The sequence below is a fragment of the Artemia franciscana genome, chromosome 2 (genome assembly GCF_032884065.1).
Source record: "Artemia franciscana chromosome 2, ASM3288406v1, whole genome shotgun sequence".
Classification (NCBI taxonomy): Eukaryota; Metazoa; Arthropoda; class Branchiopoda; order Anostraca; family Artemiidae; genus Artemia; species Artemia franciscana.
The window spans coordinates 39,803,389-39,822,680 of NC_088864.1; the positions used below are offsets into that span (position 1 = coordinate 39,803,389).

Here is a 19,292-nt window from a genome sequence, read left to right on the forward strand (position 1 = left end):
CAGCTCTATTGGGGCGACTCGGCACTGCCTTTAGGGGCCATGACGAAACAGAATCCTCGACAAACAAGGGAAATTTCGTCGAGACGTGCAATCTTCTCGCAGAGTACTCTCCTACGCTCTTCAACGAGCTACAGAGACGGTACGGTCACTACACATCCCATGGATACCAGAACGATCTTATTTCGGTGATCGGTTCCAGGCTTCAGCGCACGATAGTGCAAGAATTAAAAAGCACCAAATACTTTGCCGATCTGGTCGACGAAACGAAGGACAACTCGAAGAAAGAGCAGCTCGCCATTCTTCTTAGGTACTTCTACGAAGTAAAAGTAAAAGAAAGGCCGATCGGATGCTATCACATGAAGAGCCTGGATGCTGAAAGTCTAGCAAATTTCATTCATGACAAAGTGACTCGAATTGGACTGGATTGGAACTACTGTGTCGTGCAGTGCTATGACAGAGCAAGCGTAATGAGCGGACCATTCTCCGGTGTTCAAGCTCGTTTGAGAGCGAAATCGCCACAGGCATTCTACATTCATTGCTATGCACATAAGCTAAATTTGGTCATTGCGAGCTGCGTTGAATCTGTCGGCACTGATGGTTCTTTTTTCTCACTGGTCCTGACTCTATACACATTCATTTCAAACAGCAACACTCGGCATCAGTTGTTTGTTGAGGCCCAGAAAGCTGTCAAACTGCAAGTTCTGGAGGTGGAAAGAAGTGCAGCCACACGATGGTCTTACTGGTATCGATCTATATCGAAAGTTAGACTCCGATATGAATGCATTTTAGCTGTACTGTCTGCTTTAAGCGAGGGAGCTGACGGCGAAGCACGGGCAGAGGCAGCTGGGCTCCAGAAGAAGATGGAATCGTTTCTTGTTATCTTCCAATTGCACTACGTAGAAGTAATTATGCGAGTGACGAACTCGCTGTCTCAGCATCTCCAGGCCGTCACTTGGTTATTTCTCGATCGCGCACCCTGATTCAGGCCACAAGAAGCGAACTCACCGACCTGCGTTCAGATGCTTCATTCGTATCGCTTTCTGAGAAGGCTAAAGAGTTTGCAACAGAACTCGAAATCGAAGTCCCTTCTCGGAATGAACCCGCGACTAGACCCTCTTCTTTTGGTCAGAAAGGACGACCTCGAAGAACTGAAAAGATAACCAAGCATCTGAAACAATTTGTGACAACTTTGACGCTAGGAAAGAATTTCATCGAATCTGGAAATTGGACTACTACTTTGGCGGATGAAATGAAGCGAGAATACTTCGAAACTTTTGACTGTCTACTAGCCAAATTTGACAGAACGTTCACAGATAACTTGCCAGTGCTGAGTACACTCGAATCCTTGGATCCAAGCTCAACCAAGTTTATGGACACAGAGCTGCTCAAGCGTTTCTCTGCTCTTTACGGCGAGCTGGATATCGACGACATTCTTCTTGAATCTCAAGCTGGTATTGCCAAGCGTTTCTTGCTCGATGAGGAGAAAAAGCTGGAAAATTCCTAGACATTGTCGACCATCTTCAGGCATAGCCCGTGACTTACTCAGAAGTAATTAAAGTACTTCGTATTGCTGCCACACTTCCTGTGACAACAGCGAGCAATGAGCGTTTTTTTTCTAGCCTAGAAATAGTGAAAAGCTACCTGCGGTCTACAGCAGGAGATGATCGTCTCAGTCACCTTCTTTTGATATTTGCAGAGAAGGACTTAGTAAAAAATTTGGAATACGACCAGCTTGTTGGTGATTTTGCAAAAATGAAACCTCGGCGGTTCCCCTTGTTACCTTAAGTGTTGTATTATTTTTTTTCTTGTTATGTTTTTCCTTTTTGTATATATATTTGATCTGGAAGATTTCTGCTGAAGGAAAACCGAGATTTTGGTTACATAGCAATGAAGATTACTTTCACCGACGTATTGTTTACTTAAATAAGAAAGTTTCTCGCTGAGGAATGCCAGCCTGTAGTCTAGTTGAATTTTCCACTTTCAGTTTAATCACTTAACCTCGTTGATTGTATTCTTCGTTGTTATAATTAATCTTAGAGGTCAGTGTGGCTGAGTTCCACCTTCGGTTACACTACATTTCCAAGCAACACACGGGCGCTGAAAACGCGTTTTTACTTAGAATATTTGATCTATGTACTGCTAAAACCCGCATTTTTCTTACGTGACACGAAGTGAATGGGGGGGGGGTGTAGATGGAGTTCATGCCCACCCCAAGATTATGCCCAAATGGCGCCTCTGCCTTGAAACACTAAACTCAATTAAGATATCCATTAAAATATATTTTTTTTATCCAGTAATATTGCAATATCCGTTAAGAATTTAAATCTATTTTTTATTTCTTTTTATTTTATCACTTTTTAATCCTCAGGACTGAGCGCCAAGTCTAGAAAAACCCTTACAATGGAATCAAGAAGTAATATATTCAGGTACTGATTATCTAGAAATGATTGCTAAAGAGTAGGCAACTGGTAGCTAATACTTTTACAAATTCATATATTCTCGTAGTTTTACTGCTTTTTCCTATTTTACTTGAAATTGTACTCTTGATCTAAGGACAAATCTAATTTTTTGAGTCCGCTCAATCTTAATTTTAATAGTTTGATTTAATCACAGAGGATGTTCAGTTTGGTGTTTGACAACATGTTGGTAAGAAGTTGCGAGATTCAAGGTATATGCCCTTAGAAATCAAGAGAAGAGATTAGATTATGGATCTTCAAGACCAGATGCTTAGACTTCAGGACAAAATGAGGATTTTCTTAACAGATATTTTGCATATACTATGAACTTAACTAACATATACAATATGTAGCAAACATTAAGGACTTAAACTATAGCTAACTTCGTGTTCTGGAAACCATTTGTTTACTATTTAACCCATATGAGAGATATTTCATTATCTATGTTGTCTGCTATATCTACATAATCAAAGCTGCTACTTCTACTAGAATCGCTATTATAAATTTGATTAGAACTTGGTAAGGGATATGTAATTCTGAGACTCAAGACGAACACCCTCAAAGATTTTGTTGATCCAATTCTGCGATATTGAGTCGAGCTTTTTGAGCTTTGGAGTCCTGGAAGTTGACCAGTGGGGTTTTGATGGTGTGCATCTAAAGTCCCAAAATTGCCAATCCCTTCCCAATGTTCATGAGAAGTAATTGTCGTAATTTTGATAAAAGCTGCTGCTATGAACAAATAAAAAAAGTGTTTTCCTTGAATTTAAGTTGATGTTACAACTTAAAACAAGAATAAAGTATCCTGTATAGAAGGTATGCCCACCCCTCCAGCCTACGTTATTCACACAAGACATAACTTGCACTTTACTAAAAACGTTTTATAATGCAAGAAACTTGGCCTGTTGTTGATTACAAGTGTTTTATTTGCTGATTGCCTTTAAAATCATTTAGGCTAAAAAATTATTTGTTTTGAGAAAATGAAAATGGATGAGCTCTTGAATTCACATACTATTTTGGTAAGAAATGTTAATTTTCTTGTTGCATTTCTCTTGAGTATGTGCATTTACTCTAGAAAAATGGAGATGATACTAATGTTAAGCGTAAGGAGCAGAGGGTTGAGGGAGATGGCAGCCACTTTTGTTATATTCAATGGTATTTATTTATTTTCAGTTTTTAAATTTTCGCTTTAATTGCATGTGAAAAAATGTCTTTTATTTAGTTTTGTTTTATTTTTACATATTTTTAGTAAGAATTTTATAGACTGTACAGCAACATATCGAAGGAATCGCGCAAACGAGGGAGTATACAATTGAAAACTGGTTGACCTTAAAACAGTTTTTGGGGGTTAAGTTGAGCCGCAACATTATGATCTGATTTGCTTTTTATTTGCAATATTTTGGTCCCAAATTGAACCAAAGTCGTTTTTGTAGTGGCTAAAACAGCAGCTTATTGAGGCATGGACGTTTTTGCTAATTGCAAAATAAATGTGTTTTTAAATCACGGTTACAGCGACAGTTGCAACCTAATTCACCGTAAAAAATACTATTTGATTTTGCGTTCTCATGGTCTTCTTTCATAGTACCAAACTGTACCTCTATTATGTAAAATGTTCTCTATTATCTTTGCCACCTGCTTAATTTAAATTGCCAATTTTATCGCAACTCGTATGCAAAAATTATCGTGTACTTGGGTATAACCAAGGATGTCATTGAGAATGTAACATCTTCTCAAAATTCAGTTTAAAAAATCTAAGATCCCAAAAAATCACAAGGCATTAAACAACAATAATATATGTATATATATATATATATATATATATATATATATATATATATATATATATATATATATATATATATATATATATATATATATATATATATATATATATAAAACATTTTTTTAGGGTAAGTAACATCCCTACAATGGGTCCCAATACAGCACTATCCCAATGTACCTTTGAAATTGCTAACCCCTCCTATAGTCCCTTTGGATACAACGTGAGCCCTATCCTGGTGTGCTATTGGAGACATCAGGTTTGTCGAGCATCATGTATTACGTAATCATTTCCGGCTGAATAGGAAATTTAAGGAACCATTGCTATATGAGTTTCGTTTGCCAAGTATATTATTCAATAATTGAAGAGAGTTTGAAGTGGCATGTTGTCTAATAAACAAAGTTTTAATATGGATTCCAATGTACAATTCGTAGATATCTTTTTGTACTATAATGGTATCCATCCGACTATTTATTATTGATAATTGATTAGGACTACAACTGGCCAGGTATCATTATTGTAATGTAACGGCCCTGAGCACATTGGTTTTTCATTACTGGGCTTGTGCATGAGTTTTGGTATCCATATTCCCACCCTGGACCCAATGCCCCCAACCAGGACCTCGAGCCCACCTCCAGGGGCCCCAAGTCACCCCAAGGCTCCAATGCCATCCATTTTTCTGATTTTATTTTTAGCTTCGATTTTTTAACTCTGGAATTAAAAAAAAAATTTACACAATTTTCTTTAGACAGAATTTTCTTGGCACGTAGACTTTTTTCGGGACTTCGAATTATTTGGAGCATATAATTTTTGGACTTCGAATTTTTTGACTTATTATTTTTGGGACTACTTGAATAACTATGGAATACCGAGTAACGCATAATCCTTGAAATATTAGACTTGAAAGTCTAATGAACAAAGTTTTGATATGCATTCCAATGTACAATTGGTAGAGATCTTTTTGTACTATAATGGTATCCAGCTGACTATTCATTATTGATTATTGATAATTGATTACCCTCCAATTTTCTTGAGCTTCGATTTTTTTAATGGAATTTAAAAAAAATTAACCCAATTTTCTTTAGACAGAATTTTCTTGGCACGTAGACTTTTCTTGGGACTTTGAATTATTTTGGAACATATAATTTTTGGACTTCGACTGTTTTGACTTATTGTTTTTGGGACTACATGAATAATTACACAATACCAAATAACGCATAATCCTTGAAATTCTCGTAAACATATCAGGGAATTCTTGGTGTCCGTAAATAATTATCAGTCTCCAAGACAATCCTAAGTCCAAAAACAATTCTGTCTAAAAGAAATTGTGTTGAAAAGAAAAGTCGAAAAATTTCAAACTTGAAAAAAATTGAAGTTCAAAAAACTGGAGGAGGTGTGATATTAGGGCCCTGGAGGGAGAATCGGGTCGTGGATGGGAATGTGGGGCCCATTGTCGTGCGCAAGCCCAGGAATGGAAAACCGATGGACTCTGGGCCATTACAATAAAATAATGATACCCGGCAGCTTGTAGTCATAATGAATAATCAATCATCAATAATCGACTCGTTACCATTATAGTACAAAAGGATTTCTACCAATTGTATATTAGAATACATATAAAAACTTCGTTTATCAGACTTCATTTCACTTCAAACTCACTTCAATTATTGAATAATATACTTGGCAAACGAGACTCAGATAATAATGGTTCCGGAAATTCAGAAGAATAATGGTTTCCTATTCAGCCGGAAATGATTACGTAATACCAGGTGCTCGACAGACCCGATGTTTGCAATAGCGTAATAGGACAGGGCTCTTGTTGTATCAAAATGGACTATGGGATGGGTTTGTAATTCCAATAGTACATCGCGATAGGGCTGTATTGAGATCTATTGTAGTCTTCAATAAACATACTTTATACAAAATGCAAGGTTCAGGAAAAAAAATCATGATGTTTGGAAGCTTCCTAAAGAGTGACAGACAGAACCATCTTTCAAAAACTTATAGTAAAATTGCGAGAAATGGCATATATTAGAAAGGAATAGCATGATTTCATGTCACGAAGTATGTCTTAAACTTCCTTTTGTTAATTCTATACCTCCTTGTCATTTTGTGAATCAGAGTAGCCTACAGGATCCCTTAAACTTTTCTTTTGATTAATAAGAAGTTGCAAGTTTAAATTAGTAGAACTCTTCAGAACCCACTTCAAAGAGGAATTTAAAGTTCTAGATTTAATAGAAGATGGCTAAATCATTTTCAGTTGGTTTCCACCTTTTGTCTCTGAAATTCAGCGTTCCCTTCCCTCTACAATCTTTTAATTCGTAGAACAAGTTTCATTTTACCCAACAAGTTTCCCGCAGTCTTTAATCTTTCCATTTAATGGTGATTACTCTCAACATGTTGCCAATAATTTTATTCAGAAATCGTTTTAATCTGTCTTTTCAGATACAAAGACATCGAAAATTTTCTTTCCATAATCAATCTGGTAATAAATGTAGCAAGGATGAAAATATGTTTGAAAAAAAAATGTTCACAAGTCTGAAAAAATGTTTTTAATTTGAAGACTGTTCAACAGAATTAGTTTCTTTTCTATTTCTGATTTCATCCTTAAGAAAATAACGAGGAACATCACGCAATGGATTCAAAGAATTGCTATTTGTGATGCCAAAATAAAGTTAAACATACCGTTTTTATTCAAACGTACACTATAAGGAAAGACAAAGAGATCTGAATTTTTTCATTAGCTGATTAGTAAATAAGGGCTAGAACCTGCAATTTATCATCTTTGTTAATTTGCCCAATTTTTTCTTTTCCCTATTATCCGATTTCACAACCAAACCTATAACTATTCATTGTTATTTTTATTTTGCAACTATAACTGAACAAATGACTCATCAGCAGGATGATACATGTTGTTCAGGGAAGAGGTCAGGAGGCCTCTACTACTTTGATATGTGCACCCTTCCAGTAGGTTCCGAGAATATCCTCGTTTATTATTTTCGTAAAAAAAAAATATAAAATAAAATTCTCCTTCCCCATGGCTATTGAAAAGTACACACCCAACCCTATAATCAGGTGAATTGACGCCCCCTGAATATTAGCATTTAGTGTATCACAAAATGCTTTTGAATTATAAGAAACCCTGAAGTTCGACAAAATTCTGCAATACAAGTCACAAGATATTAGCTTAAAGCAATTTAATTTAGTACTATCCTGTAGCACTGAACACACAACTTTCTTTTTTCAGCGAAACGATAGTTCCTTATTTCCTCACTTATGGATGCAAAATCTCCTATGTGATCAATCACAACGTTTATCTTTTTCAGTTTTTTTTTGTTTTTTTTGTCTCGTTAGTAAGTCTTGTGTTTTCCTAATCTCTATAGCGCCTATTTTTGTATATTATCATTTCTTTTTCCTTCACTGCTGTGGGAATAAAAAGTTAAGTTAGGCTACAGGATAAGGAGGACACTGGGGATTTTAAAAGCAATTCAATGGGAGCAATTTCTTATATAAAAGTTCTGTGCTGTGATAAGCTTCAGTGGAAAGTCTTTTTTAGTTTTGCTTGAGGATGTAAAAACAGTTTATTTATTAACTACAATTGGAAGGAGAAAGCCTATTATAGGAAAACCATATATTACGCGTTAAATAACCATTTCAAAGAATATTTTTTCCTGTAATACGAATTTTAAAATTGAATGATTTATTAATTAACTTTTGCAAGAATGTGACTTTGCAAAATATTGCATGGATTTAATGATACCAGGTTTACGTGACGCGTTTTTTATTTTATATATTTCCTTACATTACTTTCAATTGTATTTACTATGAACAGGTCAGTATCCGGAAGAATAGTTGGCGCAGTTTGGTGGTTTTTCACTTTAATCTTGATATCTTCATACACTGCAAACCTTGCTGCATTTTTAACTGTCGAAAGAATGGTCACTCCCATTAATTCCGCTGATGATTTGGCAAGACAAACAGAAGTAGAATATGGCACCCTCATGTCAGGCTCTACAAGGGACTTTTTCAAGGTAAGACTCATTAAGCGACTCTTTTCCAACTATATTCCTTATAAGAGGAGCTAGGTCGTATATAACTGCTTAACGGGGCATAATTATGCTGTTCCATATATGAGCCGTGCTTAAGATAAATATATAAAGTCAATGGAGACACAGGCTCAAGGGAGGGTGAAATTGGAAAATGTAAAAATCTACTACCTGAAAATCTTTGAAATGTAACCAGTTCATCTTATATATCCCCTATAATTTGCTTATCTTATGCACTTTGTTCAAAGTCTATTGAGATACAGAAGCGGAACATCCGAATTCCAGTATCCTAAGTGCTTTCTGACACAAAACTGGCTATGCTACATGACCTAAAACAACTTTGGTTGCATGCTCCTCGCGAGTTTGAAATAAATGTTTTCCGAGTAAAGACTGTTCCGCAGTTCGTGGAACAATATTTCGTATATCTCACAACTTGAATTTTATAGACAACTAGCTGTTGGGGTGGCACTTCGCGCCAACCCAACACCTAGTTGGTGGGGGCGCTTCGCGCCCCCCCAAGCCCCCCCGCGCGCGTAAGTTGTTACGCGCCATATTAGTTACGCGCCATTGTAGTTGTGTCCCTATGTCCCACCTGTGAATATAGATATATATATACATACATATATATATATATATATACATATATATATATATATATATAATATATATATATATATATATATATATATACTAGCTGTTGGGGTGGCGCTTCGCGCCACCCCAACACCTAGTTGGTGGGGGCGCTTCGCGCCCCCCCCCCAAGCCCCCCCGCGCGCGTAAGTCGTTACGCGCCATAATAGTTACGCGCCATTGTAGTTGTGTCCCTATGTCCCACCTGTGAATATAGATAGATATATATATATATGGTTTTAACTACGTAAAACTTGCGAATATACAACATTCTTTGCTGTCCCATTGTCTTTGCATATAAATAGATTGTCAGGTTTACCGACTCTTGAACATGCAACATATAATGGTCCATGGGAAAACAATCTGTATTCAGATCTATACCTCATGATTCTAATGATTGCCCTTGAGCTTTGTTGATGGTGATTGCTAATCGACCATTCCCTGTCCCGGTGTCCCGGTCGTCATTTACATCCCCCTGTTTCCTCCGGTGTCCCCGTTGTAGTTGTGTCCCTGTGTCCCGGTCGTCATTTATATTCCCTGTGTCCCGGTCGTCATTTGTATCCCGGTGTCCCGGTCTGTATATACATTCGTTTTTTAGTTTTGTTTTTCTCCTTTATTTTTTTCCTTTTTTTTTCTTTTTTAGCTTATTTAGATTTTTAGATTTTTTAGTTTTTTTATTAGTTTTTAGTTTTTTTTTCTTTTTAGTTTTTTTGTCCCGGTCGTCATTTATATCCCCCTGTTTCCCCCGGTGTCCCCGTTGTAGTTGTGTCCCTGTGTCCCGGTCGTCATTTATATTCCCTCTGTCCCGGTCGTCATTTGTATCCCGGTGTACCGGTCTGTATATACATTCGTTTTTTAGTTTTGTTTTTCTCCTTTATTTTTTTCCTTTTTTTTTCTTTTTTAGTTTATTTAGATTTTTAGATTTTTTAGTTTTTTTATTAGTTTTTAGTTTTTTTTTCTTTTTAGTTTTTTTGTAGTTTTTACCTTCTTTTTAGTTTTGTTAATTTTTTTTTTACTTATGTCCTGGTCGTCATTTATACTCCCTATGTCCCGGTGCTTTGTTGATTGCTAATCGAACATTCCTTTTGTCCTGGTCGCTTTCTCTTTGAGTGTCGTCATTTATTTTTTTCTTTTTTAGTTCTTTTAGTTTTTACCTTTTTTAGTTTTTTTTAGTTTTTTAGATGAAAATTTTTTTTAGTTTTTTCCTTTTTTTCTTTTTAGTTTTTTATTGGTTTTTACCTTTATGTTAGCTTATTTTTCAGTTTTTTCCTTTTTTTATTAGTTTTTAGTTTTTTTGTAGTTTTTGCCTTTTTTTAGTTTTTTCAGTTTTTTTTTAGTTTTTTATTGGTTTTTACCTTTATTTTAGCTTATTTTTCAGTTTTTTCCTTTTTTTTATTTTTTTTTAGTTTTTAGTTTTTTTAGTTTTTTACCTTTTTTTAGTTTTTTTAGTTTTTTTAGTTTTTTAGCTTTTTTATTTTTTTTATTAGTTTTTAGTTTTTTTTGTAGTTTTTGCCTTTTTTTTAGTTTTTTTAGTTTTTTAGCTTTTTTATTAGTTTTTAGTTTTTTTTGTAGTTTTTGCCTTTTTTTAGTTTGACAACTTATTTTTATATATATAGATAGTTTTTTTTTTTTTTACTTATGTCCTGGTCGTCATTTATACTCCCTGTGTCCCGGTGCTTTGTTGATTGCTAATCGAACATTCATTTTGTCCTGGTCGCTTTCTCTTTGAGTGTCGTCATTTATTAGTTTTTTCCTTTTTTTCTTTTTAGTTTTTTATTGGTTTTTACCTTTATTTTAGCTTATTTTTCAGTTTTTTCCTTTTTTTTAGTTTTTTTTTATTTTTTATTTTTTTTAGTTTTTTACCTTTTTTTAGTTTTTTACCTTTTTTTAGTTTTTTAGCTTTTTTACTTTTTTTATTAGTTTTTAGTTTTTTTTTGTAGTTTTTGCCTTTTTTTAGTTTTTTCAGTTTTTTTTTTAGTTTTTTATTGGTTTTTACCTTTATAGTTTTTTTAGTTTTCTAGCTTTTTTATTTTTTTTATTAGTTTTTAGTTTTTTTTGTAGTTTTTGCCTTTTTTTAGTTTTTTCAGTTTTGACGTCACCTAATCCAGTTTTTTCAGGTGACGTCACCTGACACATCCATCCATCCATCCACAGACAGACAACTTATTTTTATATATATAGATATATATATATATATATATATATATATATATATATATATATATATATTATATATATATATATATATATTATATATATATATATATATATATATATATATATATATATATATATATATATATATATATATATATATATATATATATATATATATATATGTTTTTAACTACGTAAAACTTGCGAATATACAACATTCTTTGCTGTCCCATTGTCTGTGCATATAAATAGATTTTCAGGTTTACCGACTCTTGAACATGCAACATATAATGGTCCATGGGAAAACAATCCGTATTCAGATCTATACCTCATGATTCTAATGATTGCCCTTGAGCTTTGTTGATGGTGATTGCTAATCGACCATTCCCTGAGTCGCCATCGTCATTTATATATCCCCCTGTGCATCCCGGCGTCCCCTTTGTAGTTATGTCCCTGTGTCCCGGTCGTCATTTATATTCCCTGTGTCCCGGTCGTCATTTGTGTCCCGGTGTTCCAGTCTGTGATTTCTCTTTGAGTGTCCCGGGCGTCATTTATATTCCTTGTGTCCCGGTTTCCCGGTCGTCATTTATATCCCCCTGTGCCCCCCGGCGTCCCCATTGTAGTTGTGTCCCTGTGTCCCGGTCGTCATTTATATTCCCTGTGTCCCGGTCGTCATTTGTATCCCGGTGCCCCGGTCTGTATATACATTCGTTTTTTAGTTTTGTTTTTCTCCTTTATTTTTTTCCTTTTTTCTTTTTTTTCTTTTTTAGTTTATTTAGATTTTTAGATTTTTTAGTTTTTTTATTAGTTTTTAGTTTTTTTGTAGTTTTTACCATTTTTTTAGTTTTTTTAGTTTTTTTTTTTTACTTATGTCCTGGTCGTCATTTATACTCCCTGTGTCCCGGTCGTCATTTGTGTCTCGGTGCTTTGTTGATTGCTAATTTATATTATATTTATATTTATATTTTTTATATTTATTAATATTTTTTTAGTTTTCTTTTTCTCTTATTTTTCAGTTTTTTCCTTTTTTTTAGTTTTTTCTTTTTTAGTTTTTAGTTTTTTTTGTTTTTTACCGTTTTTTTAGTTTTTTTAGTTTTTTAGCTTTTTTAGTTTTTAATTAGTTTTTAGTTTTTTTTTTTAGTTTTTGCCTTTTTTTAGTTTTTTTTTAGTTTTTAGTTTTTTACCTTTTTTTTAGTTTTTTTTAGTTTTTTAGCTTTTTTAGTTTTTTTTTCTTTTTAGTTTTTTTGTAGTTTTTACCTTTTTTAGTTTTTTTTCTTCTTTTGTATTAGTGTGAAATAATTCAGACGTCATATGCGGACAAACACGACGTCACTCGACAGACAGACAGACAGACATAACCCACAAACAACTTATTTTTATATATATTTATTCATAGACAATGTAAGTTTAGAATACGTTTTGAAAAAAAAAATGTCCAATGAAAAAAAAAATTACTTTAAAGTTGTCTCATGAATAGTAACGACTGTTTCGATTAAAATGATAATAACTACTATTTCTCAACCAAACTACTATTAAATAGTGACGAAGACCATACTGCCTTTCCATCACAAACATCAAAAATATTTAAAAACGTTTCATTTTAGTTTTATTGGTTGTATGTTGTTGTAAGTCTTTTTCTTTTCTATATTTATGTTTTCCTGAGGACGGCCCTTGGACCTATGGCATAAATATTGATTTGAATTAGAATTACACTGTCTTACAAAGATAATTCCCTATTGTTCTTCTTGTTTTTGATGCTTGCAAAGTACTATTTCTCAACAAAACTGCAACCAGACTACTACTATAACTTCTATTCCTCGTGCTGTAATTGGAGTGCAAGGGGGGAGACTTCCCCCTTCAAATATCTAGTAAAAACATTTTAAACAAGTAAGAGTCATGTGAAAACATTTTAAATATATTTTGTTCAGTAAAACGCAAATTATTCTCTGGCCTTGAGAAGGCATGGGGGTTTTCAGCCCCACTCATGTACAATTTCTGCTTGTTTTGAGTGTGACTCGGTTAGTTATTGTGATTACTGTTTGTTTTGAGTTCCATTTATTTATAAATGGTATTTTGTGCTTTTTTACGCGTGGAAGACGACTTCCACGTTCATTTGTCTAGTAATTCCTGTTCTTTTTTAGTTTTAGTGTAATATCAATTTTATTTTTGTGTAAATTATAAGTTCATTTTTGGTTTCATTGTTTTAAGTTGTTTCTATTAGCTTTTTGCTGATTATCATTATAATGTCTGTTATACTTTTTAATCTGCTTCAGACATATTTTCGTTGTCTTTTTTTGTTAAAAAAAAAAAATGTTTTTCTATTTAAGCTCTTTAAGTTTTTACTGATTTTGGTAAAAAAGAAAAAAACAACAAATTTATGTATAATAAATTTGAACTTAATTTATTTTAATTAGAATAAAAATTTAAATTGCCCCCCTCCAACCTCAAATATTTGCAAAACAGGCCAAATCAAAATAAAATATTTCATCTAAGTGGGCTTCCCAGTGCTTCTCAAGCCATGGAGCCTGAAGCCATTGCCCCTCCCCCTTTAAACGTCTCTGGGCGCAACTCCCACAGCTCTAGGAATATTAATGACATTCATGGTATTGCACTATAATATAATTGCACTATATCTAGTAATCTTCTCAGGCGATATGATTTCTGACCATTTACCCCTAATTATAACGAACACACAAGATTTTAGACACAGCTAGATGCGTTTGCTAATAAAAAGATACAGCATGTGGAAACATGCACAATCTACACGCTTTCTCCAACGGGATGGAGGAAGTCGAGATGGAGTTGCTATCCACATAGATATAATTTCTAGACCTTTTAACTACGCTGAATGAAATGGCTATCACAAATTTTGGATTAGATTTGTTTAAGGAAATGATGGGCTTTGGAGTGGGTTAGTTGCCCTCCAATCACTTTCGACTATTAAAAAGGGCACTAGGACTGTGGAAGGGTTGACGTCCTCAAAGATATAATTTTCGGAACTTTCAACTAAGTTGAACAAAACGACTATTTCAAATGAAACTCGTCAATTGGGTTATAAATTTATGTCCGTTCCTCTTTTACGGCCCACATCTTGATAGGTTCCAATGTTCATGCCTCAAAAAGCTCGGTATGATTCATCGTTCTAAGAGCTTATTACTATACAGCGCTGTCCTCTATGCATGTCTTGTTATAGATCTTGTACCAAACTTGGAATTAAAGTGTTCTTTTCCCCTAACTTTAAGAGAGAGGGCCACTGTGCCATTAGAAAATTTCGAATGTTTCTTTTGTAGAGTAAAAATGTAGGCCTATACTGTGTAGCTTAATTTACAATTGTGTAAGACCCATGAAATTGATAACTATGACAATCGATGTTTAGGTAGTTCTTGCATATGCTTCACATATATCTCGATCATTATATATTTTACCATTAACTTTATGGAAATCATTTGAAGTACATATGAAATATCTATGCTTATGAAAATTATTTAAACAAAATCCCTATAAAAAGTTTTCAAAGATAAGTAAAGAGGTAAATTAAACCAAAGATGAGCAAAAATAAAGTCAGGAAGCTTGTCAGGTTTAATAATACCTTAAATTACAATCAATAAACAAATGAAAACCAAAAAAGCAGTAGTTATCTATATATCTATACTAGCTGTTGGGGTGGCGCTTCGCGCCCAACACCTAGATATATATATATATATATATATATATATATATATATATATATATATATATATATATATATATATATATATATATATATATATATATATATATATATATATATATGGTTTTAACTACGTAAAACTTGCGAATATACAACATTCTTTGCTGTCCCATTGTCTTTGCATATAAATAGATTGTCAGGTTTACCGACTCTTGAACATGCAACATATAATGGTCCATGGGAAAACAATCTGTATTCAGATCTATACCTCATGATTCTAATGATTGCCCTTGAGCTTTGTTGATGGTGATTGCTAATCGACCATTCCCTGTCCCGGTGTCCCGGTCGTCATTTACATCCCCCTGTTTCCCCCGGTGTCCCCGTTGTAGTTGTGTCCCTGTGTCCCGGTCGTCATTTATATTCCCTGTGTCCCGGTCGTCATTTGTATCCCGGTGTCCCGGTCTGTATATACATTCGTTTTTTAGTTTTGTTTTTCTCCTTTATTTTTTTCCTTTTTTTTTCTTTTTTAGCTTATTTAGATTTTTAGATTTTTTAGTTTTTTTATTAGTTTTTAGTTTTTTTTTCTTTTTAGTTTTTTTGTCCCGGTCGTCATTTATATCCCCCTGTTTCCCCCGGTGTCCCCGTTGTAGTTGTGTCCCTGTGTCCCGGTCGTCATTTATATTCCCTGTGTCCCGGTCGTCATTTGTATCCCGGTGTACCGGTCTGTATATACATTCGTTTTTTAGTTTTGTTTTTCTCCTTTATTTTTCTCCTTTTTTTTTCTTTTTTAGTTTATTTAGATTTTTAGATTTTTTAGTTTTTTTATTAGTTTTTAGTTTTTTTTTCTTTTTTGTTTTTTTGTAGTTTTTACCTTCTTTTTAGTTTTGTTAATTTTTTTTTTACTTATGTCCTGGTCGTCATTTATACTCCCTGTGTCCCGGTGCTTTGTTGATTGCTAATCGAACATTCCTTTTGTCCTGGTCGCTTTCTCTTTGAGTGTCGTCATTTATTTTTTTCTTTTTTAGTTCTTTTAGTTTTTACCTTTTTTAGTTTTTTTTAGTTTTTTAGATGAAAATTTTTTTTAGTTTTTTCCTTTTTTTCTTTTTAGTTTTTCATTGGTTTTTACCTTTATGTTAGCTTATTTTTCAGTTTTTTCCTTTTTTTTAGTTTTTTTTTATTTTTTATTTTTTTTAGTTTTTTACCTTTTTTTAGTTTTTTTTAGTTTTTTTAGCTTTTTTAGTTTTTTAGCTTTTTTACTTTTTTTGTTAGTTTTTAGTTTTTTTGTAGTTTTTGCCTTTTTTTAGTTTTTTCAGTTTTTTTTTTAGTTTTTTATTGGTTTTTACCTTTATTTTAGCTTATTTTTCAGTTTTTTCCTTTTTTTTAGTTTTTTTTAGTTTTTAGTTTTTTTAGTTTTTTACCTTTTTTTAGTTTTTTTAGTTTTTTTAGTTTTTTAGCTTTTTTATTTTTTTTATTAGTTTTTAGTTTTTTTTTGTAGTTTTTGCCTTTTTTTTAGTTTTTTTAGTTTCTTAGCTTTTTTATTAGTTTTTAGTTTTTTTTTGTAGTTTTTGCCTTTTTTTAGTTTTTTTAGTTTTTTAGCTTTTTTATTTTTTTTATTAGTTTTTAGTTTTTTTTGTAGTTTTTGCCTTTTTTTAGTTTTTTCAGTTTTGACGTCACCTGATCCAGTTTTTTCAGGTGACGTCACCTGATCCACGATCCACAGATCCACAGACAACTTATTTTTATATATATAGATAGTTTTTTTTTTTACTTATGTCCTGGTCGTCATTTATACTCCCTGTGTCCCGGTGCTTTGTTGATTGCTAATCGAACATTCCTTTTGTCCTGGTCGCTTTCTCTTTGAGTTTCGTCATTTATTTTTTTTCTTTTTTATTTCTTTTAGTTTTTACCTTTTTTAGTTTTTTTTTAGTTTTTTAGATGAAATTTTTTTTTAGTTTTTTCCTTTTTTTCTTTTTAGTTTTTTTTTGGTTTTTACCTTTATTTTAGCTTATTTTTCAGTTTTTTCCTTTTTTTTAGTTTTTTTTTATTTTTTATTTTTTTTAGTTTTTTACCTTTTTTTAGTTTTTTTAGTTTTTTTAGTTTTTTAGCTTTTTTACTTTTTTTATTAGTTTTTAGTTTTTTTTTTGTAGTTTTTGCCTTTTTTTAGTTTTTTCAGTTTTTTTAAGTTTTTTATTGGTTTTTACCTTTATTTTAGCTTATTTTTCAGTTTTTTCCTTTTTTTTAGTTTTTTTTAGTTTTTAGTTTTTTTAGTTTTTTACCTTTTTTTAGTTTTTTTTAGTTTTTTTAGTTTTTTAGCTTTTTTATTTTTTTTATTAGTTTTTAGTTTTTTTTGTAGTTTTTGCCTTTTTTTAGTTTTTTCAGTTTTGACGTCACCTGATCCAGTTTTTCAGGTGACGTCACCTGATCCACGATCCACAGATCCACAGACAACTTATTTTTATATATATAGATAGTTTTTTTTTTTTACTTATGTCCTGGTCGTCATTTATACTCCCTGTGTCCCGGTGCTTTGTTGATTGCTAATCGAATATTCCTTTTGTCCTGGTCGCTTTCTCTTTGAGTTTCGTCATTTATTTTTTTTCTTTTTTAGTTCTTTTAGTTTTTACCTTTTTTAGTTTTTTTAGTTTTTTAGCTTTTTTATTAGTTTTTAGTTTTTTTTGTAGTTTTTGCCTTTTTTTAGTTTTTTTAGTTTTTTAGCTTTTTTATTTTTTTTATTAGTTTTTAGTTTTTTTTGTAGTTTTTGCCTTTTTTTTAGTTTTTTCAGTTTTGACGTCACCTGATCCAGTTTTTTCAGGTGACGTCACCTGATCCATCCACAGACAGACAGACAACTTATTTTTATATAGATAGATATATAAAAATAAGTTGTCTGTGTGTGGATCTGTGTGTGGATCAGGTGACGTCATGTTTGTCTGCATATGACGTCTGAATTATTTCACACTAATACAAAAGAAGAAAAAAACTAAAAAAGGTAAAAACTACAAAAAAAACTAAAAAGAAAAAAAAACTAAAAAAGCTAAAAAACTAAAAAAAAAAAAAAGGTAAAAATCTAATAACTAAAAAAAACTGAAAAAAATAAAAAAAGGCAAAAACTACAAAAAAAATAAAAACTAATAAAAAAACTAAAAAAGCTAAAAAAAGGTAAAAGACTAAAAAAAACTAAAAACTAAAAAAGAAAAAAACTAAAAGAAAGGAAAAAACTGAAAAATAAAAGAGAAAAAGAAAACTAAAAAAATATGAATAAATATATATAAAAATAAGTTGTTTGTGGGTTATGTCTGTCTGTCTGTCTGTCGAGTGACGTCGTGTTTGTCCGCATATGACGTCTGAATTATTTCACACTAATACAAAAGAAGAAAAAAAACTAAAAAAGGTAAAAACTACAAAAAAAACTAAAAAGAAAAAAAACTAAAAAAGCTAAAAAACTAAAAAAAACTAAAAAAAGGTAAAAAACTAAAAACTAAAAAAAACGAAGCACCGAGACACAAATGACGACCGGGACACAGGGAGTTTAGGCTAAATGACGACCAGGACATAAGTGAAAAAAAAAACTAAAAAAACTAAAAAAATGGTAAAAACTACAAAAAAACTAAAAACTAATAAAAAACTAAAAAATCTAAAAATCTTAATAAACTAAAAAAGAAAAAAAAAGAAAAAAGGAAAAAAATAAAGGAGAAAAACAAAACTAAAAAACGAATGTATATACAGACCGGGACACCGGGATACAAATGACGACCGGGACACAGGGAATATAAATGACGACCGGGACACAGGGACACAACTACAATGGGGACGCCAGGGGGCACAGGGGGATATAAATGACGACCGGGACACCGGGACACAAGGAATATAAATGACGCCCGGGACACTCAAAGAGAAATCAAAGACTGGAACACCGGGACACAAATGACGACCGGGACACAGGGAATATAAATGACGACCGGGACACAGGGACATAACTACAAAGGGGACGCCGGGTTGCACAGGGGAATATATAAATGACGATGGCGACTCAGGGAATGGTCGATTAGCAATCACCATCAACAAAGCTCAAGGGCAATCATTAGAATCATGAGGTATAGATCTGAATACGGATTGTTTTCCCATGGACCATTATATGTTGCATGTTCAAGAGTCGGTAAACCTGACAATCTATTTATATGCACAGACAATTGGACAGCAAAGAATGTTGTATATTCGCAAGTTTTACGTAGTTAAAAACATATATATATATATATATATATATATATATATATATATATATATATATATATATATATATATATATATATATATCTATATTCACAGGTGGGACATAGGGACACAACTACAATGGCGCGTAACTAATATGGCGCGTAACGACTTACGCGCGCGGGGGGGCTTGGGGGGGCGTGAAGCGCCCCCACCAACTAGGTGTTGGGGTGGCGCGAAGCGCCACCCCAACAGCTAGTAATAAATAAAAACTCAAATTCAAAACGATTAGAAACTACCAAACAGGTGAAGAAGGCTGACACCCCCTATGTCCTCCAAAAAAAGAT

At 32.6% G+C, this 19,292-nt stretch overlaps 1 protein-coding gene and 2 long non-coding RNA genes across 3 annotated transcripts in view; 1 reads left to right on the forward strand and 2 right to left on the reverse strand.

Annotated features, from left to right (window-relative positions):
* Positions 1–8,582, reverse strand: part of LOC136041491 (uncharacterized) — a 43,298-nt gene extending 34,716 nt beyond the window's left edge. The window contains exon 1 of the long non-coding RNA XR_010621047.1: positions 8,451–8,582. This is a non-coding gene — a long non-coding RNA (uncharacterized LOC136041491). The remainder of the gene's footprint in view (positions 1–8,450) is intronic.
* The window catches only part of LOC136041482 (glutamate receptor 1-like), a 254,832-nt gene that overhangs the window by 182,451 nt on the left and 53,089 nt on the right, over positions 1–19,292 (forward strand). Inside the window, exon 14 of the mRNA XM_065726181.1 lies at positions 8,066–8,264. Coding sequence (XP_065582253.1) covers positions 8,066–8,264 — 199 coding nt within the window. The remainder of the gene's footprint in view (positions 1–8,065; positions 8,265–19,292) is intronic.
* LOC136041477 (uncharacterized) lies at positions 15,566–17,786 on the reverse strand. Its single transcript, XR_010621040.1, has 2 exons — positions 16,644–17,786; positions 15,566–15,777 (listed from the first exon to the last, which is right to left on the reverse strand). It is a non-coding gene; the product is annotated as an uncharacterized LOC136041477 (long non-coding RNA).